This window comes from Bos taurus, chromosome 25, assembly GCF_002263795.3.
Source record: "Bos taurus isolate L1 Dominette 01449 registration number 42190680 breed Hereford chromosome 25, ARS-UCD2.0, whole genome shotgun sequence".
NCBI lineage: Eukaryota > Metazoa > Chordata > Mammalia > Artiodactyla > Bovidae > Bos > Bos taurus.
In genome coordinates this window covers 18,161,888-18,180,839 of record NC_037352.1, presented here as the reverse complement: position 1 = coordinate 18,180,839, position 18,952 = coordinate 18,161,888, and the positions used below count along the sequence as shown (strand labels likewise).

Here is an 18,952-nt window from a genome sequence, read left to right as displayed (position 1 = left end):
ACACCACCTGAAATACTAGGCCATTATCCCACCTATCTTCACCTTATCTGCTTCACTTGTCTTTGTAGAACTTTTCACCATCTGGCATGTCATTTATTTGTTTATATGTTTCTCCCCCATGACGGCTAGAATGTAATCTCCATGAGAGCAGGATCTTTGTCTGTTTTAGTTCTGCTGAATTGCCAATATCTCCCCCATAGTAGGTGCTTAATAAATATTTATATTTATTGAATAAGTATATGATAAATGGTAACTCATATCTTTATTATCAAAGAGCCTTTGAAACCCACGTGTTTCACCAGCCCATGCTTTCCTAGAGCAAGTTTCCTACCGTTTCTGTCTGGCCATAGAATTCTAGGATGTCCAGTCCCGTTTGGGCCTTCCATTTTTCCAGAGTGTCTGGAAGGAGGGTCTCCCCACCACTGAAGCAACACTTTAGATGTGGGAACTTGTAACTGAGGAAGAGAAGAGAAATCAGTGTTCTCCTGGGCCTCTCTTGAACCAGACTCTGCTTAAGCCTAGAGCTGGATTCTAGGTGCTTTGACAATGAGGTTGACTTTATGGGGGCTATGCATGCTCAGAGGGCCACATAAATAAGCACATGTGTATGTCACAGAGGCAAGGTATGGCCAATAGACCAGAGGCTTTTAACCCCCAAATCCCCATCACCTGGAAAGGTCCTGTAGTAGCAACATCCGGTAAACAATGGGTGCGCCTACCATGTAGTTAATTGGATAGCTGGACAGAACCTGGAAGAAGAGAGTTGAACTTAATCAGTAGCACAGTGGTTATGGGTATGGGCTATGAAGCTGTAGACTTAAACCTTGGCTTCTTTACTGGGTCTACTTCAGGCCAAATGAGCCCAATTTTCATGAACCTTCAAACCAAAAATGACAGATGAATGATTGCAGTTTTTATTACAGAAAAACGTCGAGGACAGTTTTGTTTTTTTTTTCTTTTTGGTCAAATCAGGCTGCTTCTTCCTGCCAATTGACTGACTTGTCCCTATGAACTCACCTCTAGAATTACATAAACTTCCAGTCACCAATGGGAGATCAGCTGCTATTGCAAACCAACCGTGTGGTCTTAACAGGTGGAGGTTAAGTCTTTAACCTCCTTAGACCAGTTTTACAATAGGTTAATGATCTCTGTTTGTTTCCAAGGCAAACCATTCAATATCACAGTAATCCATGTCTATGCCCTGATCAGTAATGCTGAAGAAGCTGAAATTGAACATTTCTATGAAGACCTACAAGACCGTCCAGAATTAACAACCCCAAAAGATGTCTTTTTCATTATAGGGGACTGGAATGCAAAAGTAGGAAGTCAAGAAACACCTGGAGTAACAGGCAAATTTGGCTTTGGAGTATAGAATGAAGCAAGGCAAAGGCTAATAGAGTGCTGCCAAGAGAACGCACTGGTCATAGCAAACACCCTTTTCCAACAACACAAGAGAAGACTCTACACATGGACATCACCAGATGGTCAACACTGAAATCAGATTGATTATATTCTTTGCAGCCAAAGATGGAGAAGCTCTATACAGTCAGCAAAAACAAGACAGGGAGCTGACTGTGGCTCAGATTATGAACTCCTTATTGTCAAATTCAGAATTAAAATGAAGAAAGTATGGAAAACCACTAGACCATTCAGGTATGGCCTAAATCAAATCCATTATACAGTGGAAGTGAGAAATAGATTTAAGTGACTAGATGTGATAGACAGAGTGCCTGATGAACTATGGACTGAGGTTCGTGACATTGTATAGAGACAGGGATCAAGACCATCCCCAGGAAAAAGAAATGTAAAAAAAGCAAAATGGCTGTCTGAGGAGGCCTTACAAATAGCTGTGAATAGAAAAGAAGCCAAAAGCAAAGAAGAAAAGGAAAGATATACCCATTTGAATACAGAGTTCCAAAGAACAGCAAGGAGAGATAAGAAAGCCTTCCTCAGTGATCAGTGCAAAGAAATAGAAGAAAACAATAGAATGGGAAAGACTAGAGATCTCTTCAAGAAAATTGGAGATACCAAGGGAACATTTCATGCAAAAATGGGATCAATAAAGGACAGAAATGGTATGGACCTAACAGAAGCAGAAGATATTAAGAAGAGGTGGCAAGAATACACAGAAGAACTGTACAAAAAAGGTCTTCAAAACCCAGACAATCATGATGGTGTGATCACTCACCTGGAGCCAGATATCCTGGAATGTGAAGTCAAGTGGGCCTTAGGAAGCATCACTATTAACAAAGCTAGTGGATGTAATGGAATACCAGTTGAGCTATTTCAAATCCTGAAAGATGATGCTGTGAAAGTGCTGCACTCAATATGCCAGCAAATTTGGAAAACTCAGCAGTGGCCACAGGACTGAAAAAGTCAGTTTTCATACTAATCCCAAAGAAAGGCAATGCCAAAGAATACACAAGCTACTGCACAATTTCATTCATCTCACACACTAGTAAAGTAATGCTCAAAATTCTTCAAGCCAGGCTTCAACAATATGTGAACCATGAACTTCCAGATGCTCAAAGTGGTTTTAGAAAAGGCAGAGGAACCAGAGATGAAATTGCTAACATCCGCTGGATCGTCAAAAAAGCAAGAGAGTTCAGAAACTTCTGCTTTATTGATTATGCCAAAGTAGATTTATTGATCTACTTCTGCTTTACTGATTATGCCAAAGCCTTTGACTGAGTGGATCACAATAAACTGTGGAAAATTCTGAAACAGATGGGAATACCAGACCACATGACCTGCCTCTTGAGAAACCTATATGCAGGTCAGGAAGCAACAGTTAGAACTGGACATGGAACAACAGACTGGTTCCAAATAGGAAAAGGAGTACGTCGAGGCTATATATTGTCACCCTGCTTATTTAGCTTATATGCAGAGTACATCATGAGAAAGCCTGGGCTGGAAGAAGCACAAGGTGGAATCAAGATTGCCGGGAGAAATATCAATAACCTCAGATATGCAGATGACACCACCCTTATGGCAGAAAGTGAAGAATTAAAGAGCCTCTTGATGAAAGTGAAATAAGAGTGAAAAAGTTGGCTTAAAGCTCAACATTCAGAAAAGTAAAATCATGGCATCTGGTCCCATCACTTCATGGCAAATAGATGGAAAAATAGTAGACAGTCCCAGACTTTATTTTTCTGGGCCCCAAAATCACTGCAGATGGTGACTGCAGCCATGAAATTAAAAGATGCTTACTCCTTGGAAGAAAAGTTATGACCAACCTAGACAGCACATTAAAAAGCAGAGACATTACTTTGTCAACAAAGGTCCATCTAGTCAAAGCTATGGTTTCTCCAGTAGTCATGTTTGGATGTGAGAGTTGGACAATAAAGAAAGCTGAGCGTGAGGAATTGATGCTTTTGAACTGTGGTGTTGGAGAAGACTCTTGAGAGTTCCTTGAACTGCAGGGAGGTATAACCAGTCCATCCTAAAGGAGATCAGTCCAGGGTATTCATTGGAAGGACTGATGCTAAAGCTGAAACTCCAATACTTTGGACACCTGATGTGAAGAGCTGACTCATTTGAAAATACCCTGATGCTGGGAAAGATTGAGGGCAGGAGGAGAAGGGGACGATAGAGGATGAGATGGTTGGATGGCATCACCGACTCAATGGACATGAGTTTAAGTAATCTCTGGGAGTTGGTAACGGACAGGGAAGCCTGGCTTGCTGCAGTCAGTGTAGTCGCAAAGAGTCGGACACGACTGAACAACTAAACTGCACTGAATCCCAACCGTATTTTCCCCAAAATATTTTTGGGACATAATTCAGGTAGAAAGTGCTTTTAAAAGTTAAAAGACTTTACAGAAGTGCTACAAAAAATAAGGTACTACTGAGTACTTGCCAGGCTCTGTGCTCTCTCATTTAATTCCCACTATAACCTGATGGAGTTTGTATTATCATCCCCATTTTACAGAGGGTTGAGCAACTTGCCCGAAGTCACACAATCAGCAAATAGCAGCACTGTCATTTGCAGCCTATACTTTTTAGTAATACCACCTTCATGGACTTCCCTGGTGGCTTAATGGTAAAAAATCTACCTGCCAATGTAGGAGACACAGGTTTGATCCCTGGGTCTGGAAGATACCCTGAAGAAGGAAGTGTCAACCCACTCCAGAATACTTGTCTGGGAAATCCCATGGACAGAGGACCCTGGTAGGCTAGAGTCCGTGGGGTTGGAAAAGAGTTAGACACAACGGAGAGACTAAACAACAGCAATAATATCACCTTCATTCCATGCTTTGCTTTGTACAGAATTTACTACAAAGAATGGTTTAGACAGAACATCTAAAAAAATTACTAATGTTAACACACCATGTAATTATTTCCTCTGAGTGCTTTTGACATATTGGTATAAGAGATGAAAATTATCTCACTTCCCTTATTGCCTTGCCTTACAGGAAGCTCAACATGCAATTATCTACTTATTTGCTTTACCCACTTATTTGCAATTACCTACTTATTTGCTTCCTTTCCTTAGTCTTCCCACTCACTCACCCAAATCTTCAGCCTATATTTCCCTAATAGGCTTTATAATTTTACATTTGTTCCATACTTTTTTTCTATTTGTGACTCTTTACAAAAGCCACTTCAAATCTTTTTGTGGAAGGAGACAGAATAAGAATTTGTTTAAAACAGAAAATGACAGAATCATATAAAGAGAATCTCTTGAGAGACTGCAGAACTTGCCCTTGGAAGATGTCATCTATGCTTCAGTTTGCTCCTGGTATCTCTACTGCCAGCCAAACAGAAATCTGAGTCATTAACTGCTACAGAGATCTGGAGGCCCCAGGGCGTTAATTGCCCACTCTCTATCACAAATGAAGTACAAATTGGGTGTGCCTTTGCAAGCAAAATGAGCCTATTTCCATTGCTTTGTTGCTCCAGGATCCTGCAGTTTGTAGATTTTATTTAATGGTTACTCCATCAAGTTCCACAGGAAGAACTCTTATTTGTTCTTCAAAATTCCTCATAGATGATAATCTCAGACTGAAAATGACCCTAATGTCCACCAACAATAGGATGGTAAGAGAAACTGTGATAGACCCACAGAATGGAACACTATACAGACTTCTAATATGTGCAGTAATATGGACAGTATTCACAGAGAATATATTGAATGAAAGAAGCCTGACACAAAAGATTACATGACGTTCAAGAAGAGGCAAAGTAAATCTATGGTGATAGAGGTTAACAATGAATAATCTATGGAGTGTGAACAATGACATGAGGGGTATGGCCTGTTTCTGCAATGCAAGTAACATTTTATATCTTGATCTGATGGTGATTACATGGCTATGTGTTGTGGACTGAATGTTGTGTCCCCCCACAATCCATACACTGAAGCCCTAAGCCCCAGTGTGATGGTATTTAGAAGTAAGTCCTTCAGAAGACAATTGGGTTTAGATGCAGTCATGAGGGCGGGTCCCTCATTGTGAGATTATTGTCCTTATAAGATAAAGAAGGAATACCAGGGCTCACTCTCTTTACTGTATGAGGATATAGCAAGAAGGCAGCCCAGAAGAGAGTTCTTACCAAGAACCCAACTATACCGGCAGCTTGAGCTCAGATTGCCAGGATAATGAGGAAATAATTGTTTGTTGTTTAAGCCACCCATTCTATGGAATTCTGTATAGCAGATGAGCGATTAATAAAAGGTCTAATGCAGGTAAATCATTTTCAAGCTACACACTTAAAATGGTTACACTATAGACACACACATACACACACATGCACAAGACAGCATCATCTCTAGTAGTCCATTCCTCTGTATTACACTCAGTTCACTGTCATCTATCTGATACTTGATACCAGAGCAAGGGCCCATTAAATGAAGGAATGTTAAATGAAGGAATGACCCATGATGCTTGTCTCCTGAATATAGTCCTTTTAATTGTGTATGTGTCTGTCTCCTTTCCCAGACCATGAATTGCATGAGGGCAGGAACCATTTCCATCTTGCTTACTGAACACTTTCTATCCGCATGGCTAAGCTTAGTAAAAATTAGATGAATTGAAAGAAACTTCAAGATGGGCTCCCTCTGACCATCCGGTGCAAACTGGATCTTCTCTTACCTTTAGAATGATCACTGGATCAAACTTTGGCAAGAGATGGATAAATGTGCATGCTCCTGACGTCCAGGGTTCCAGAAGTGAGCCCAAAATGTTCACTATCCAAGCTGTGTCTGATATAGGCCATATTATGTCAGAGGCTTGCAGGTCTGTCCATTTTCTGAGAACACAGAGGAAAAACATATATGAGTGCATGTGGGTGTGGATGGAGCATGAGTATGTGTATACGTGGGTAGAGGTAGGTATGTGTGCAGAGGAGTGTGTGTACCTGAATGTTTGCATATGTGTATAGGTATATTAAGGTATAAGCAAGCAGGGGGAAGGAGAGTTGTTCTATCCACATGTCCTATCTCAAGAGCAGGTGCCTGTTCAGAAGGTGTGACTCCAGCTCCCATGACTCAACAGCTAACTGGGTCTCATTTCCACTTTAACTCCAGTACTGAGTACAGCTTGTGGCCTGTGATAACCACTTAGGAAATGTTTACTTAAAAAAGACACCTAAGTGGATATTCTAAAAAGTGGCCTTGCCTGCAAGTTGAACTTTGGCTGCATAGACCTTGGTTGGTTCTCTTTTTTTTTTTTTTTGAGCATCATGAATTTCCTGAGCACAACTGAGGGTCTCATGCAGAGTGACACTTGTAACCTTTCTCTTTTTAGGCCAGAATTTAAAGTATTAAGCTTGTCTTAAAGCAAAAATACATGAACCATGAACTTCCAGATGCTCAAGCTGGATTTAGAAAAGGCAGAGGAACCAGATATCAAATTGCCAACATCCACTGGATCATTGAAAAAGCAAGAGAGTTCCAGAAAAACATCTATTTCTGCTTTATTGACTATTCCAAAGCCTTTGACTGTGTGGATCACAATAAACTGTGGAAAATTCTGAAAGAGATGGGCATACCAGACCATCTGACCTGCCTCTTGAGAAACCTATATGCAGGTCCGGAAGCAACAGTTAGAACTGTACGTGGAACAACACACTGGTTCAAAATAGGAAAAGGAGTATGTCAAGGCTGTATATTGTCACCCTGCTTATTTAACTTATATGCAGAGTACATCATGAGAAACACTGGGCTGGAAGAAGCACAAGCTGGAATGAAGACTGCTGGGAGAAATATCAATAACCTCAGATATGCAGATGACACCACCCTTATGGCAGAAAGTGAAGAGGAACTCAAAAGCCTCTTGATGAAAGTGAAAGTGGAGAGTGAAAAAGTTGGCTTAAAGCTCAATGTTCAGAAAACTAAGATCATGGCATCTGGTCCCATCACTTCATGGGAAATAGATGGGGAAACAGTGGAAACAGACTTTATTTTTCTGGGCTCCAAAATCACTGCAGATGGTGACTGCAGCCATGAAATTAAAAGATGCTTACTCCTTGGAAGGAAAGTTATGACCAACCTAGATAGCATATTCAAAAGCAGAGATATTACTTGACAACAAAGGTCCATCTAGTCGAGGCTATGATTTTTCCAGTGGTCATGTATGGATGTGAGAGTTGGACTGCGAAGAAAGCTGAGCGCCGAAAAATTGATGCTTTTGAACTGTGGTGTTGGAGAAGACTCTTGAGAGTCCTTTGGACTGCAAGGAGATCTAACCAGTCCACTCTAAAGGAGATCAGTCCTGGGTGTTCTTTGGAAGGATTTATGCTAAAGCTGAAACTCCAATACTTTGGCAACTTCATGCGAAGGGTTGACTCACTGGAAAAGACTCTGATGATGGGAGGGATTGGGGGCAGGAGGAGAAGGGGATGACAGAGGATGAGATGGTTGGATGGCATCACCGACTCAATGGACATGAGTTTGAGTAGACTCTGGGAGTTGGTGATGGACAGGGAGGCCTGGTGTGCTGCGATTCATGGGGTCACAAATAGTTGGACACGACTGAGCAACTGAACTGAACTGAACTGAAAGCAAAAATAATTTAAGCTGCATAGAAAGAACTTCCTTGTGGCTGGGAATTACCATAGAATATGTCCCGTCCTAAAGATGATTGCTACTTTCACCCACAGCCAGCTCTGTAGAGAAATTAGGTCATAGCCAAATGGAATCAAATTTTCGAGGGTGAGTGGGAATTTAATATATTAGCTACATTTATTTATCTTTCCATCTTTTGAAACTGTTTTTCTTACTGTAGCTCTTCTATTAAATAATTTCTATGAAATTTAATTTTCTGATGCCATAGGCTCATAGATAGGACATTTAAGTTTTTGAGGTCTTTTGCATTAAAGCATTTTCTAGTTCTAATAAAATTAGCATGGCAAGCAGGATCAACTGAAAAAATCAAGATCTCTTGTTATCATTGCATGACAATCTTAACACACTATTTTCTGACTCCACTGATGAGGTTGATGTAGAGTGAAAGAAAAGACTAAATTATGAGATCCAAGATACAGAAATTCTGAGATCTCAGTTCATATTATTAATCCAATTACAGATCCCTATTTAATGAATTTGAAAAGTAATTTGCTACTGACAAAAACAGCCTCTTGGAATGTGGACAGCATCAAAGAAAATTACTAACATTCCAAAGGACAAGCTACAGGTCAGTCTTGGGAAAAAATGCATATCAACCTTGTGCTAAGCACTCAAGCTAATAGATACACTGCTCAAAGCACTGAAGAGGTTTTGTGATCTCTTGTTATCGATGACAGAAATGTTCTACCACGGGTCACTGGATACCCAGCTTGCTAAGCCATGTTCCCCCTTGCCCTCCTTCCCAACTCTGTTTCTCAGAAGTGCCACATGGTAACCTATTTATTTCAAGAGAATTGAATTTGAGTTCAGAAACATCTCAAGGTCTAGTCACATAGTTTCCAGAGAGAAAGGACTCTTCTTACCCAGCATCCATCTTGGCCTTTATTCCTAGGCTTGAGTGGGAGTGTTCTGCCATCTTAGGAAGGCCACTTGTTCCACTGGTGAAGTAGATGGCAGCTGCTTCTTGGCTCCCAGTCTCCACAAAGCAATGGGTAGTAGATGCTTTCCTGACAACAGTGACAGATTGTCACCTAGTAAGATCTGCCCTGGACCCCAGATGTCTTGGTGACTCATGCCTTCCCATCTTCCCTCATACTGGAGAGGCAAGTCAGCTGACACACTCTAGAAGGGAGGCTTATGAGTGGATAAGATTTTGAGACTTTGAGTCAGTCAGACTTGGGTTTGAACACCACTCAAGTTTGATACTTTGTTAACCATGTCACTCTAGATTATTTATTTAACTTCTCGGAGTCTCATTTTCCATATCTGAAATATGGGATCAATATAACACACATCTCAGAGCTATTGAGAAAGTTAACTTTAACACAAAGGAAATGGCAACTTGCTTTGAGAACTCAGTGAATGTTAATTTGCTTGTTGTTGGAAGCCACAGCATGACAGCAGGTGCACAGGAGATGCTCAATTAGTGTAAATTTTCCCAATCTACCCTTTTGTAGTCCCTAGAAGCATTTACTCCTCTTTGGAGTCTCTCAAAGCTGCTGTTATGTTGTCTATTTCCCTGACAGTTATATTAAAGACTGTAACACTAGAAAGAAAAAGCTTACACCCTCCCTAGGAATTTCCTAAGGTATTGACTCTAGTGTGGAGATTTCAGACATATGAAAGGGAGACTTTTCTGGCCAATCATGTTATAGACGGCTGGCAGCCTCATTTAGGGATGCAGAAGATGGGAAAAGGAGTCTAGAAACCCTGTGTACCAGCCATCTCCTGTGTTTTACCACATACCCTCTCAGCTTTACCTCTTATTCAACACAGTCAAAAGCTCTGGGTGAGTTCCAACTTGCTGTTGCTTCTACTGCGAGCCACAGTGAGGTGAGGCACTCTGTGCCTCCGGCCTTCATTCTCTGTCACCACCATGGCATGGGACTCTGAGCCTATCCTGCACGCATGTATGTGCAGCCCGGAGTGTGGGGTAAATAACATCTCTGGGCAGCCCTCTATGAATGCAGGTTAAGGGCTGATGGGTCAGTGTTTGTCAGTCCTTCAGTAGATAATCCTGAGAGGCATTCTGTGTGCTCCTCAAAAGGTCCCTGCAGATCAAGGCCCACTTATGCTGTGCAGTGACTCAATAATAAAGATAATAAACTCTGTATTAACTCTTACTTCTTTCCTGCTTAACTCTCCCCCATCATACACACTGCTCCTCAGACTTCCCAAATAAAGAACCTGCACATAAGTGCAGGTTTCCATCTTTGGTAAAAGCTCAGGCTAAGACATGTTGATGGGCTTCCCTGGTGCCTCAGTGGTAAAGAATCCACCTGCCAATGCAGGAGACGTGGGTTCGATCCCTGGCCTGGGAAGATCCCCTGGAGAAGGAAATGGCAACCCACTGCTGTGTTTTTGCCTGGGAAATCCAATGGACAGAGGAACCTGATGGGCTATAGTCCATGGGGTCACAAAAGAATTGGACAAAACAGTGACTAAACAACAAGACACATAGATACTCACCACAGTAGTGTCTTGAAGTCCAGCCACCCATCCCGTTTTTTCTCAGACACCAATAGTTTCGTTTTCAGAGAAGGGCACTCAGGTGCCACAGTGTCCACTATCTCAGCCACCTCATCCCCAGCCACAATGGCCTTGGCCTTAGACACCTGCAGCCTATAGAGAATGTCTTTGGCTTTCATCTGGATGGTCCCAGGCATGAAGACAAGGCCTGGAAAAAGTCAAATGGCTTAAAGACAGAACTGGAAGGGATGGTTAATTTCTCCCCTAGAGAATCCTAATATGAACAGCCAGTGGGGAGCAGCTGGGTTAGGGGAGGTTGGGGTGGTGATAACCAATGGGGAGTATCAATAATAAAGGAACTGGGGACCAGAGAGTGATTTAAACACAGATGTCCCTGGGGTTGTCAGAGCTGTAAGGAGTCTACTGAGACTGAGAGAAACCGAATTGCCTGCTGTTATAACATTGGTAGTCTAAGGCCACTAACACACACATACACACACACACACACACTGCCCTATAGAAGTTTGCTATATCCAAACAATCATATATAGTAACTAAAATATTAGAGCCTTAAAAGAACTTGCAATTGTCCATGCGATTCCGCGGTGCTCAAGGTCCTGACTATCTCAAGCATGGGACACTGAATTTTCTTTGGGAAGAGCACTCCTAGGTTTTTGTTTTCTATCTTGATGAGACTTTTGTGACTTTGCTTTATTCTTCTGGATAATAATTAGACTGTTTCTCACCTGTCATAAAGCTGCTTTCACATGCTCTTCCTGGTTATTAGTCTCCACCTCTGGCTTGCTCTCTCCCGCTCTCAACACTTCAGGATCCACACTGCAGACCCATTACCACCTCAACTGTCCCTCCATCTCCTGCTCTGAGTTCTCCTTCCCTTCAGACCATTATCTCTCAGTGTGTCACTTTGGGTGACTTTTCTCTCATGGCCTGCTCACTCCTCCCATGGGCTACCTGCTTCTCTAGCTGTGTTCAGATTCCTCTGATAACTCTTACTTTCTTTTTTTTTTTTTTACCACACTCACATTTTCCTCCTTATTGATGAGAATGCTTGTTGTGTGTGAAGAAGACCAGGAAAGATAAGTTGTAAATGAGGGATACTGGTGTTTCTTGAGGCTCTTTCACTTCTCATCTCTTATATCTAAAAATTGATAATTTTTAAATTTTTGTCTGCATCTCAGATGTTATGCCCTTAAATCCCAGCTATTCACTTCTCATCCCTTCCTTTTTATCCATATATTTAAAAAATTGAGATATAACTGACATACAATAATTTATTTATTTGAAGTATACAGATTAATTATTTGATATACCTATATACTAGAAATGAATACCACAATAAATAAATAAATATTAAATAAAAATAGATAATTAATAAATACTACCTTATGTCATCTATCACTATACATGACTACACTTATTTTTTATCTTGTGATGAGAATGTTTAGAATTTACTCTCTACAATACATATTGTTAACTATAGTGATCATGTTTTATATTATACACCTAGGACATGTTCATCTTATAACTAGACCGTCTCCCCGCTTCTTGAACGTTACTTGGGTGCGCCTAACTCAACAGCTTCCAAATTGAAATTGTCATCTTTCCCTGATTTCCCATAGCTGCTTCTCACTGTGAAAAAGACTACTGCATCCACCCAGTTGCCTGAGTGACTCTGACTTCTCCATCTCACACGATTTCTTCCTCTACCTAATGTCATTCATCAAAAAAAATCTTGCGATTAGTTTTCTCAAATCCAACCACTTAACTTCATTTCTACTTCCCCATCCAAATTGAAATCACTATCATTCTTTGTCTCCTATTTGAATTCCTCAACCCCATTCTTTCCCTCCTCCATCCCATTCTCCATGCACCATCCAGAGTCACCATCTATACATAGAAAACAATCATGACATGTAATCAGTTTATGGTTTCCATTCCTCACTGCATAAGGACCCAGTACCCTTCCCTTGCCATGGCTTACAAGATTCTGCCAGTTTAGCACCTGTCCATCTTTCCAGACCCATTTGCCATTACTTTCTCTTTGCTGCCTGGGCTGTAGGCACACAAATCATCACTCCAGGTTCTTTCATGATTTTCAGGCTTCCCTCCCCTCTACTGTTCCCTCTGCTTGGAGCACTCCTCCTCTCTTCCTCCTTTCCTGGTTCAATCCAACTTGTCCTTCAGCTCTCAGACTAAATACTACTTCTACTAAGACTTTTGTAAACCTCTCAGATTAGTCTGTTTGGGTCTCCTTTTATAGCAAAGATCAGCAATTTTTTTCTACAAAAGGCCAAGCAAATGTCAAATATCTTAGGCTTTATGTGCCAGAGGCTCTCTGTCCAAATTATGTTAGTCTGTTATTATAGTTCAAAAGCAATCACAGATAATATACAAAAAGGGCATGACTGGGTTCTAATAAAACTTCTTATTTATGAAAACAAGCTGTGGGCTGGATTTGCCCTATAGGTAATAGTTTGACAAATATTTTGTATAGGTTCTTATAGAACCTCATGCCACTTATCAAAACTGTGATTCAATAGTTGTATATGCAATTAATAATTTAAAGCAGCTGTCTTTCTCCAGAGATCTGTGAGTCCCATAGACTCTGTTTTGTTTACTCTGTATTAGCAACCAATTAGTATACTGCTTAGGGCATAGTTTGCTTAAATAAATGGGAGAACAGTGGTGTCTCTATATGATGAGGGACCACATGATAGGTGGAGGGGGCATCTTTTGGGAGGAATGATTGCATTTCTCTGCCACCACTTTCCTTCACAAGGGAGATGGTGCCCCGCTCAGATGGTCAATCACCAACCTGCCCGCATGCAGCCAAGGATCACCAGCCACCACTCAGGCACTCGGGGCAGCACCACTGTCACACGGTCCCCACGCTGCAGACCACATGGCCCTGCGAAGACGTTGGCTGTTTGTTGACTGAGTTCACTCAGTTGGCTGAAGTTCCACATTACCTCATCTCCGTTGCCATTCACCCACCACAGGGCTGGGCCAGGGGGTCGCTTGCCAGCCTGAAGAAAGAAAAGGCCTAATGATTAAGGTGGGCTGGTACACAAGCATGTGAAATAAATTCCCATCTTGGAACTGCCGCAGTGGTGCTTAATAAGCGTTTTGATCCCAGGACTCCTATACACTCTTAAGAAGTATTACAATCCTAAAAAGCTTTATTTATAAGCCTTTTATTAATATCTCTCAATGTTTGTTAGAAATTAAACTGAGAAATTATATACATGTGTGAATAAATCCATTATTGTTGTTGTTTTTGCTCAGTCGCTAAGTCATGTCCAACTCTTGGCGACCCCATGGACTGCAGCACGCCAGGCTTCCCTGTCCTTCATATCTCCTGAAGTTTGCTCAAAGTCATGTCCAGAGTTGGTGATGCCATCCAACCATCTCACCCGCTGTCATCCCCTTCTCCTTCTGCCCTCAATCTTTCCCTGTATCAAGATTTTTTCCAATGAATTGGCTCTTCACATTTGGTGGCCAAAATATTGAAACTTCAGCTTTTAAATATAACAGTAATAAGTCCATCATATATTAACACAAATAAGATATGTTTTATTGAAGAAGTAAGTATACTTTCTGAAACAAACAAAATATAATGAGAAGAGTGGCATTATTTTATATTTTTGCAAATCTTATTAATATCTTCCTTAATAGAAGACATTTGGATTCCTTTATTTTTCTGTATTTACTTCGTTGTAGCCTCTGGAAAATGACACAGTATACTTCCGAGAGAATAAGAATTAAAAAGGCAAATATTACCTTAGATTTATCTATCTATCTCTATGTATTTATTTTTTATTGTGGTAAAATATGCTGTGCTTAGTTGCTCAGTCATGTCCAACTCTTGCAACCCCATAGATTGTAGCCTGCCAGGATCTTCTGTCCATGGGGATTCTCCAGGCAAGAATACTAGAGTGAGTTGCCATGCCCTTCTCCAGGGGATCTTCCTGACCCAGGGATCCAACCAGGGTCTTCTACATTGCAGGTGGATTCTTTACCAACCAAGCTACCAGGGAAGCCCATGGTAAAATATACATCACATAAAATTTACCATTGTAGCCATTTATAAAGTACACGGTTTGGTGGCATGCATTTATACTGCTGTGTAATCACAACCATCATTTGTCTCCAGAACTTTTTCATTGTCTAAAACTGAATCTGTGTATTCATTATACAATGACTCCCCAGTCCCTCATCTCCCAAGTCCCTGGTAGCTACTATTCTACTTTTTGTCTCTGAATTTGACTACTCTGCTGCTGCTGCTGCTAAATCACTTCAGTCGTGTCCGACTCTGTGCGACCCCATAGACGGCAGCCCACCAGGCTCCCCCGTCCCTGGGATTCTCCAGGCAAGAACACTGGAGTGGGTTGCCATTTCCTTCTCCAATGCATGAAAGTGAAAAGTGAAAGTGAAGTCCCTCAGTCGTGTCCGACTCTTAGCGACCCCATGGACTGCAGTCTACCAGGCTCCTCCATCCATGGGATTTTCCAGTCAAGAGTACTGGAGTGGGGTGCCATTGCCTTCTCCATTGACTACTCTAGGTAACTTATATAAATGGACTCACACATTATTTTTCCTTCTGTATCTGGCTTATTTCACTTGTCTATAATGTTCATCTATGGTGTATCATATATCAGAATTTCGTTCTTTTTAAAAAATGTTGTGTAGATATGCCAATTTTATTTATCCACTAGTCCATTGATAGACATTGGATTGTTCCTACATTTTGGCTACTGTGACTAATACTACCATAAACATGGTGTATAAATATCTCTTCAAAACCCTGCTTCTGATTCTTTGGGGTACATACACAACAATGGAAAAACTGGATTATACAGTAACTATTTTTAATTTTTTGAGGAAATATATTGTTTTCCACAATGGCTGGACCATTTTACATTCCCACCAGTGTTGCAAAAGAGTTCCAATTCTTCTTAGTTTTGTTTTGAATTGTTTTCATTTTACATATTCCCCGGGGAAAAGTCTCAGGAATCCTCAGGGTCTCCATATCATAGTTTGAAAGCACTAATGTCAAGTCAAAGAGAAAAAATTTATTTGTAATTGTATTAGATATTTCAAAATTCCTCTTTATAAGGGTTGACTCATTTTGCACTTTGATCAGTACCTGTGTCTATTTCCTCATAGTTTTGTCAACAGAGTATGTTGACAAAATTTTTATGTAACTAGTAGGTAAGATATATTATTTCAGTGAAGTTTTCATTTGTGTAACTATTACTATGAGTGAAGTTGAGCATTTTTTCTTATATTTAAGGGCCTTGTGAGTTCACTTTTCTGTGAACTGTTTATATATTTGCCCATATCTATTTTTGATTGCATCTTTTTATTCTTGATTTCTAGGAGCTCTTTTTGCATTAGAGATATTAACTTTTGGCTCTTTTATGAGATGCATATCTTTACTCTGATTGTCATTATTTTAAATTTTGCTGACAGTGTTTGTCAATGGAAATTTGTTTTTTTGAAATGTACATATATTTAGTAAATCACTTATTTTATGAATTCAGGATTTTGAGTCATGGTAGTAAAGACCTCCTTCATTATTCTAAAGAAGTATAACTTCAAAATAAAAGCCAGAAATCTAAATTTTTATTTGAAAAGTTTCAACTTTAAAATGTTTACCAATTTTTTTTTTTTTTTTTTAGAGAGCCCTGCACCATGGGCTATGTTTAGCCTAGAGGCCTGGCATTTGCCATTTCTGTACTAAAGTTATGTCATGGTGTTGAGACATCACAACTATGATTCCTTCTGATCATCATTCTTTTAAGCCCATGCTAATAGAACCACCTCTTCTGCTACCCTAGCCAGAATGAATCCTTTCATCTTCCATAAAGGTCCACTGAACTCAGGTAAAGTCAATCATTGTGTCAGCAATGAATGGAGCAGAATTCTGGAAGTCCAGGCTAGGAAAGAAAATTTAGGAATTTTTGTATCACTCTCTTCTCTGATGCCTCATGTTGGAATCCTTTTGACACTCCCTGCCTAAAAATCATTCTACTTGTGTATCCCTAATGACAAGGACACATAGCTTTCTGAGAAAACTGACTCAGTCTTTCGTTGATGCTGGTTTAACAAGAGAATGCTGATTTTTCTTTTATTAAATACAAATTTACTTCCTCTATGACTCCAACTCGCTAGTCCTTGTTTCACCCTGGGAGGTCACAAGAGAGAATGTGGAGGAGTATGTTCAGGTCAGCTGTGCGTTTCAGCTGTCTGAGGTGTGGCAGTTCCCAGATTGCTCCACCCTGCATCAGTTTCCTGAACCCTTCTTTCAGCCAAGCTCATGTTCTCTTGTTCCTACCCTATGCACCTTAATGGAAGATGGACATCTTGTTCACAGCTCATTATAGTGCCTGACACATAATAAGTACTCAACAAATACTTATTGAATGAATGGATGAACTAGTGAACTCAGCCAAATTTTCCAACTGTGTGCCTCTTTTCCACCCCATTACCTTCTCCATGCCAGCCCAGTGATCTATCACATCAGTAGCAAAGTTAAATTTGGCAGGAACTTCCTGGTGTCCCCACTGCAGCGATGCCAGTTGCCTAGTATGAATGCGGATAGTGTGATTGGACATCTGAGACCTCCATAGGATGCAAAGTGCCTGGAGTTGCCGCCCCCAATGCATGTTCAAACCTATGAAGGAAAGAAAAGACAGAGGTGAGTCTGTAGAGTCAGCAGTTGCTTAAGGAGCCCCATTCCAACCTTACAGGATTCTTCCAGAAATTAATTTGCTGTGATTATGAGTGAACTGGAAGTCAGCATCTATCTTAGTCACCTTCTGATGTACCATTCTCTGAAAACACAGCACCTGCTCTAAATCCTATTTTTCCAGCACCTCTGACAGTTTTGTGAACACCCAATTCCACACAATAAATCCTTTTGTGCTTAAAACACAGTAGTGTGGTAGATTGAATTGTGATTACCAAAAACTCCGTGTGCATTCTGGAGAAGAGTGTGTATGCACCTCTCGTTGACTTTGGCTTGTCCATAGGACATGCTTTGGAGAATGAGATATGAGTGGATGTGCTTGTGTACTTGGTCAGAGACTCTTGCATTTATGCCCTCTGCCATGAAAATGGCCTCCCTGGTGGCTCAGATGGTAAAGAATCCTCCTGCCAATGCCGTGAGAACAGCATATCCCAAGTGAGCCGACCTCCAGCCTGGGTCCCAGAACGCATGTTGACTTGAGCTGAGCCTAGTAGAGCCACAGATAATTTCCAGACTCACAGGAAAATATTTTTGGATATAAGCATCTGAGATGTTCAGGATGATTGCTATCATGGCAAAAACTGACTAATACAAGCAGCATTTGTTTTCTTTAACTGATACTTGACTGAGATATCTTGAGTACTATGTATTCAGCACACAGGACCTGACAAATAGCATTACTTTAGAAATTATAACTGTTGGGATTTTCATTTCTGTCTCTGCATTGGCTTCAGGCAAAGTAGTTCAAAATCTACTGGTCTCTGATTTCCAACATGTGCACCTTGATGAGGATTGCAGAATTTAAGTGTAATGACCTTTGACGCAAGGAATCCAGCCAGTAGTTCCTCCAGCTGGTCAGATTCCCACTTCCTGTTGTTTGGGCAGTAGCGGTCAGAATGCTTAAGGTCTCTTAAAGACCTTCCTGTCTTTTCTAAATGAACAAAAAGTGAAGATTTCCTTACCAGCTCCCAGGCAGGAAATTCTTTTGCCTTTCTACATGCTGATTCCTCTCTCTTTCCATACCTGGCTCATTCTCATTCTTCTGGCCTCACCTTCTCTTAGAGCCCTCCTTCCCTGACTACCACCCAACTTCCATCCCAATTTGACCACCTTTCTCTCAGTCACCCCAGTCCTTCCCTTTTGCTGTGCTAAACACTCCCTTTTCCTTTGCCCACTGCTGCCTCCTCACTAAGACCTGGCAGACCTTTCTTGGTCCCTAGAGATTGCAGACTACTTTTCCCTGTGGATTGTCATTCTCCTCACCAGTCATGACTTCTAAAGATTGGATAGTGCCATCATGAAGCATGACTCCATCTGTTCATTCCTCACAACGTGCTTACCTGCCAAGTCCTTTCAAGGAAGTCTCTCTGGAGATCTCTTGGTCTCCGTCCTGAACAGACAGCACCAGAACCCCTGTCGCCTTGGAGGATGGCACAGCTAATCAGGCAGATAGCTCGAGAATCCCTACAGCATTCAAAGAGGGCACAGCTAATCATTAACTGAGGCTAACTCAGGATAACACCAGTCCTCCTAGTTATGTTTATGGATTTCACAGTCCTAGAGCCTTGGATCCAGCCAGGAACTAGTCTTTCAATCCAGGAGATCAAAAGGAGATTTATGCACAAGACTGACAGCAGGTTCATCCAACAT

General features: G+C 41.0%; 1 protein-coding gene across 4 annotated transcripts in view; it reads right to left on the bottom strand.

Annotated features, from left to right (window-relative positions):
* The window catches only part of ACSM2B (acyl-CoA synthetase medium-chain family member 2B), a 48,827-nt gene extending 30,080 nt beyond the window's left edge, over positions 1-18,747 (bottom strand). For 3 of the 4 annotated variants that reach the window (XM_024984800.2, XM_059881269.1, XM_059881270.1), the window contains exons 1-8: positions 18,643-18,747; positions 17,043-17,227; positions 13,367-13,577; positions 10,531-10,738; positions 8,925-9,068; positions 6,089-6,245; positions 670-749; positions 332-455 (exon numbers count right to left, since the gene is read on the bottom strand). In XM_024984800.2, coding sequence (XP_024840568.1) covers positions 332-455; positions 670-749; positions 6,089-6,245; positions 8,925-9,068; positions 10,531-10,738; positions 13,367-13,577; positions 17,043-17,219 — 1,101 coding nt within the window. In that variant the 5' untranslated portion in view covers positions 17,220-17,227; positions 18,643-18,747. The remainder of the gene's footprint in view (positions 1-331; positions 456-669; positions 750-6,088; positions 6,246-8,924; positions 9,069-10,530; positions 10,739-13,366; positions 13,578-17,042; positions 17,228-18,642) is intronic. The other variant, NM_001101952.2, reaches the window with a different exon arrangement.
* Positions 18,748-18,952: the final 205 nt, after the last annotated feature.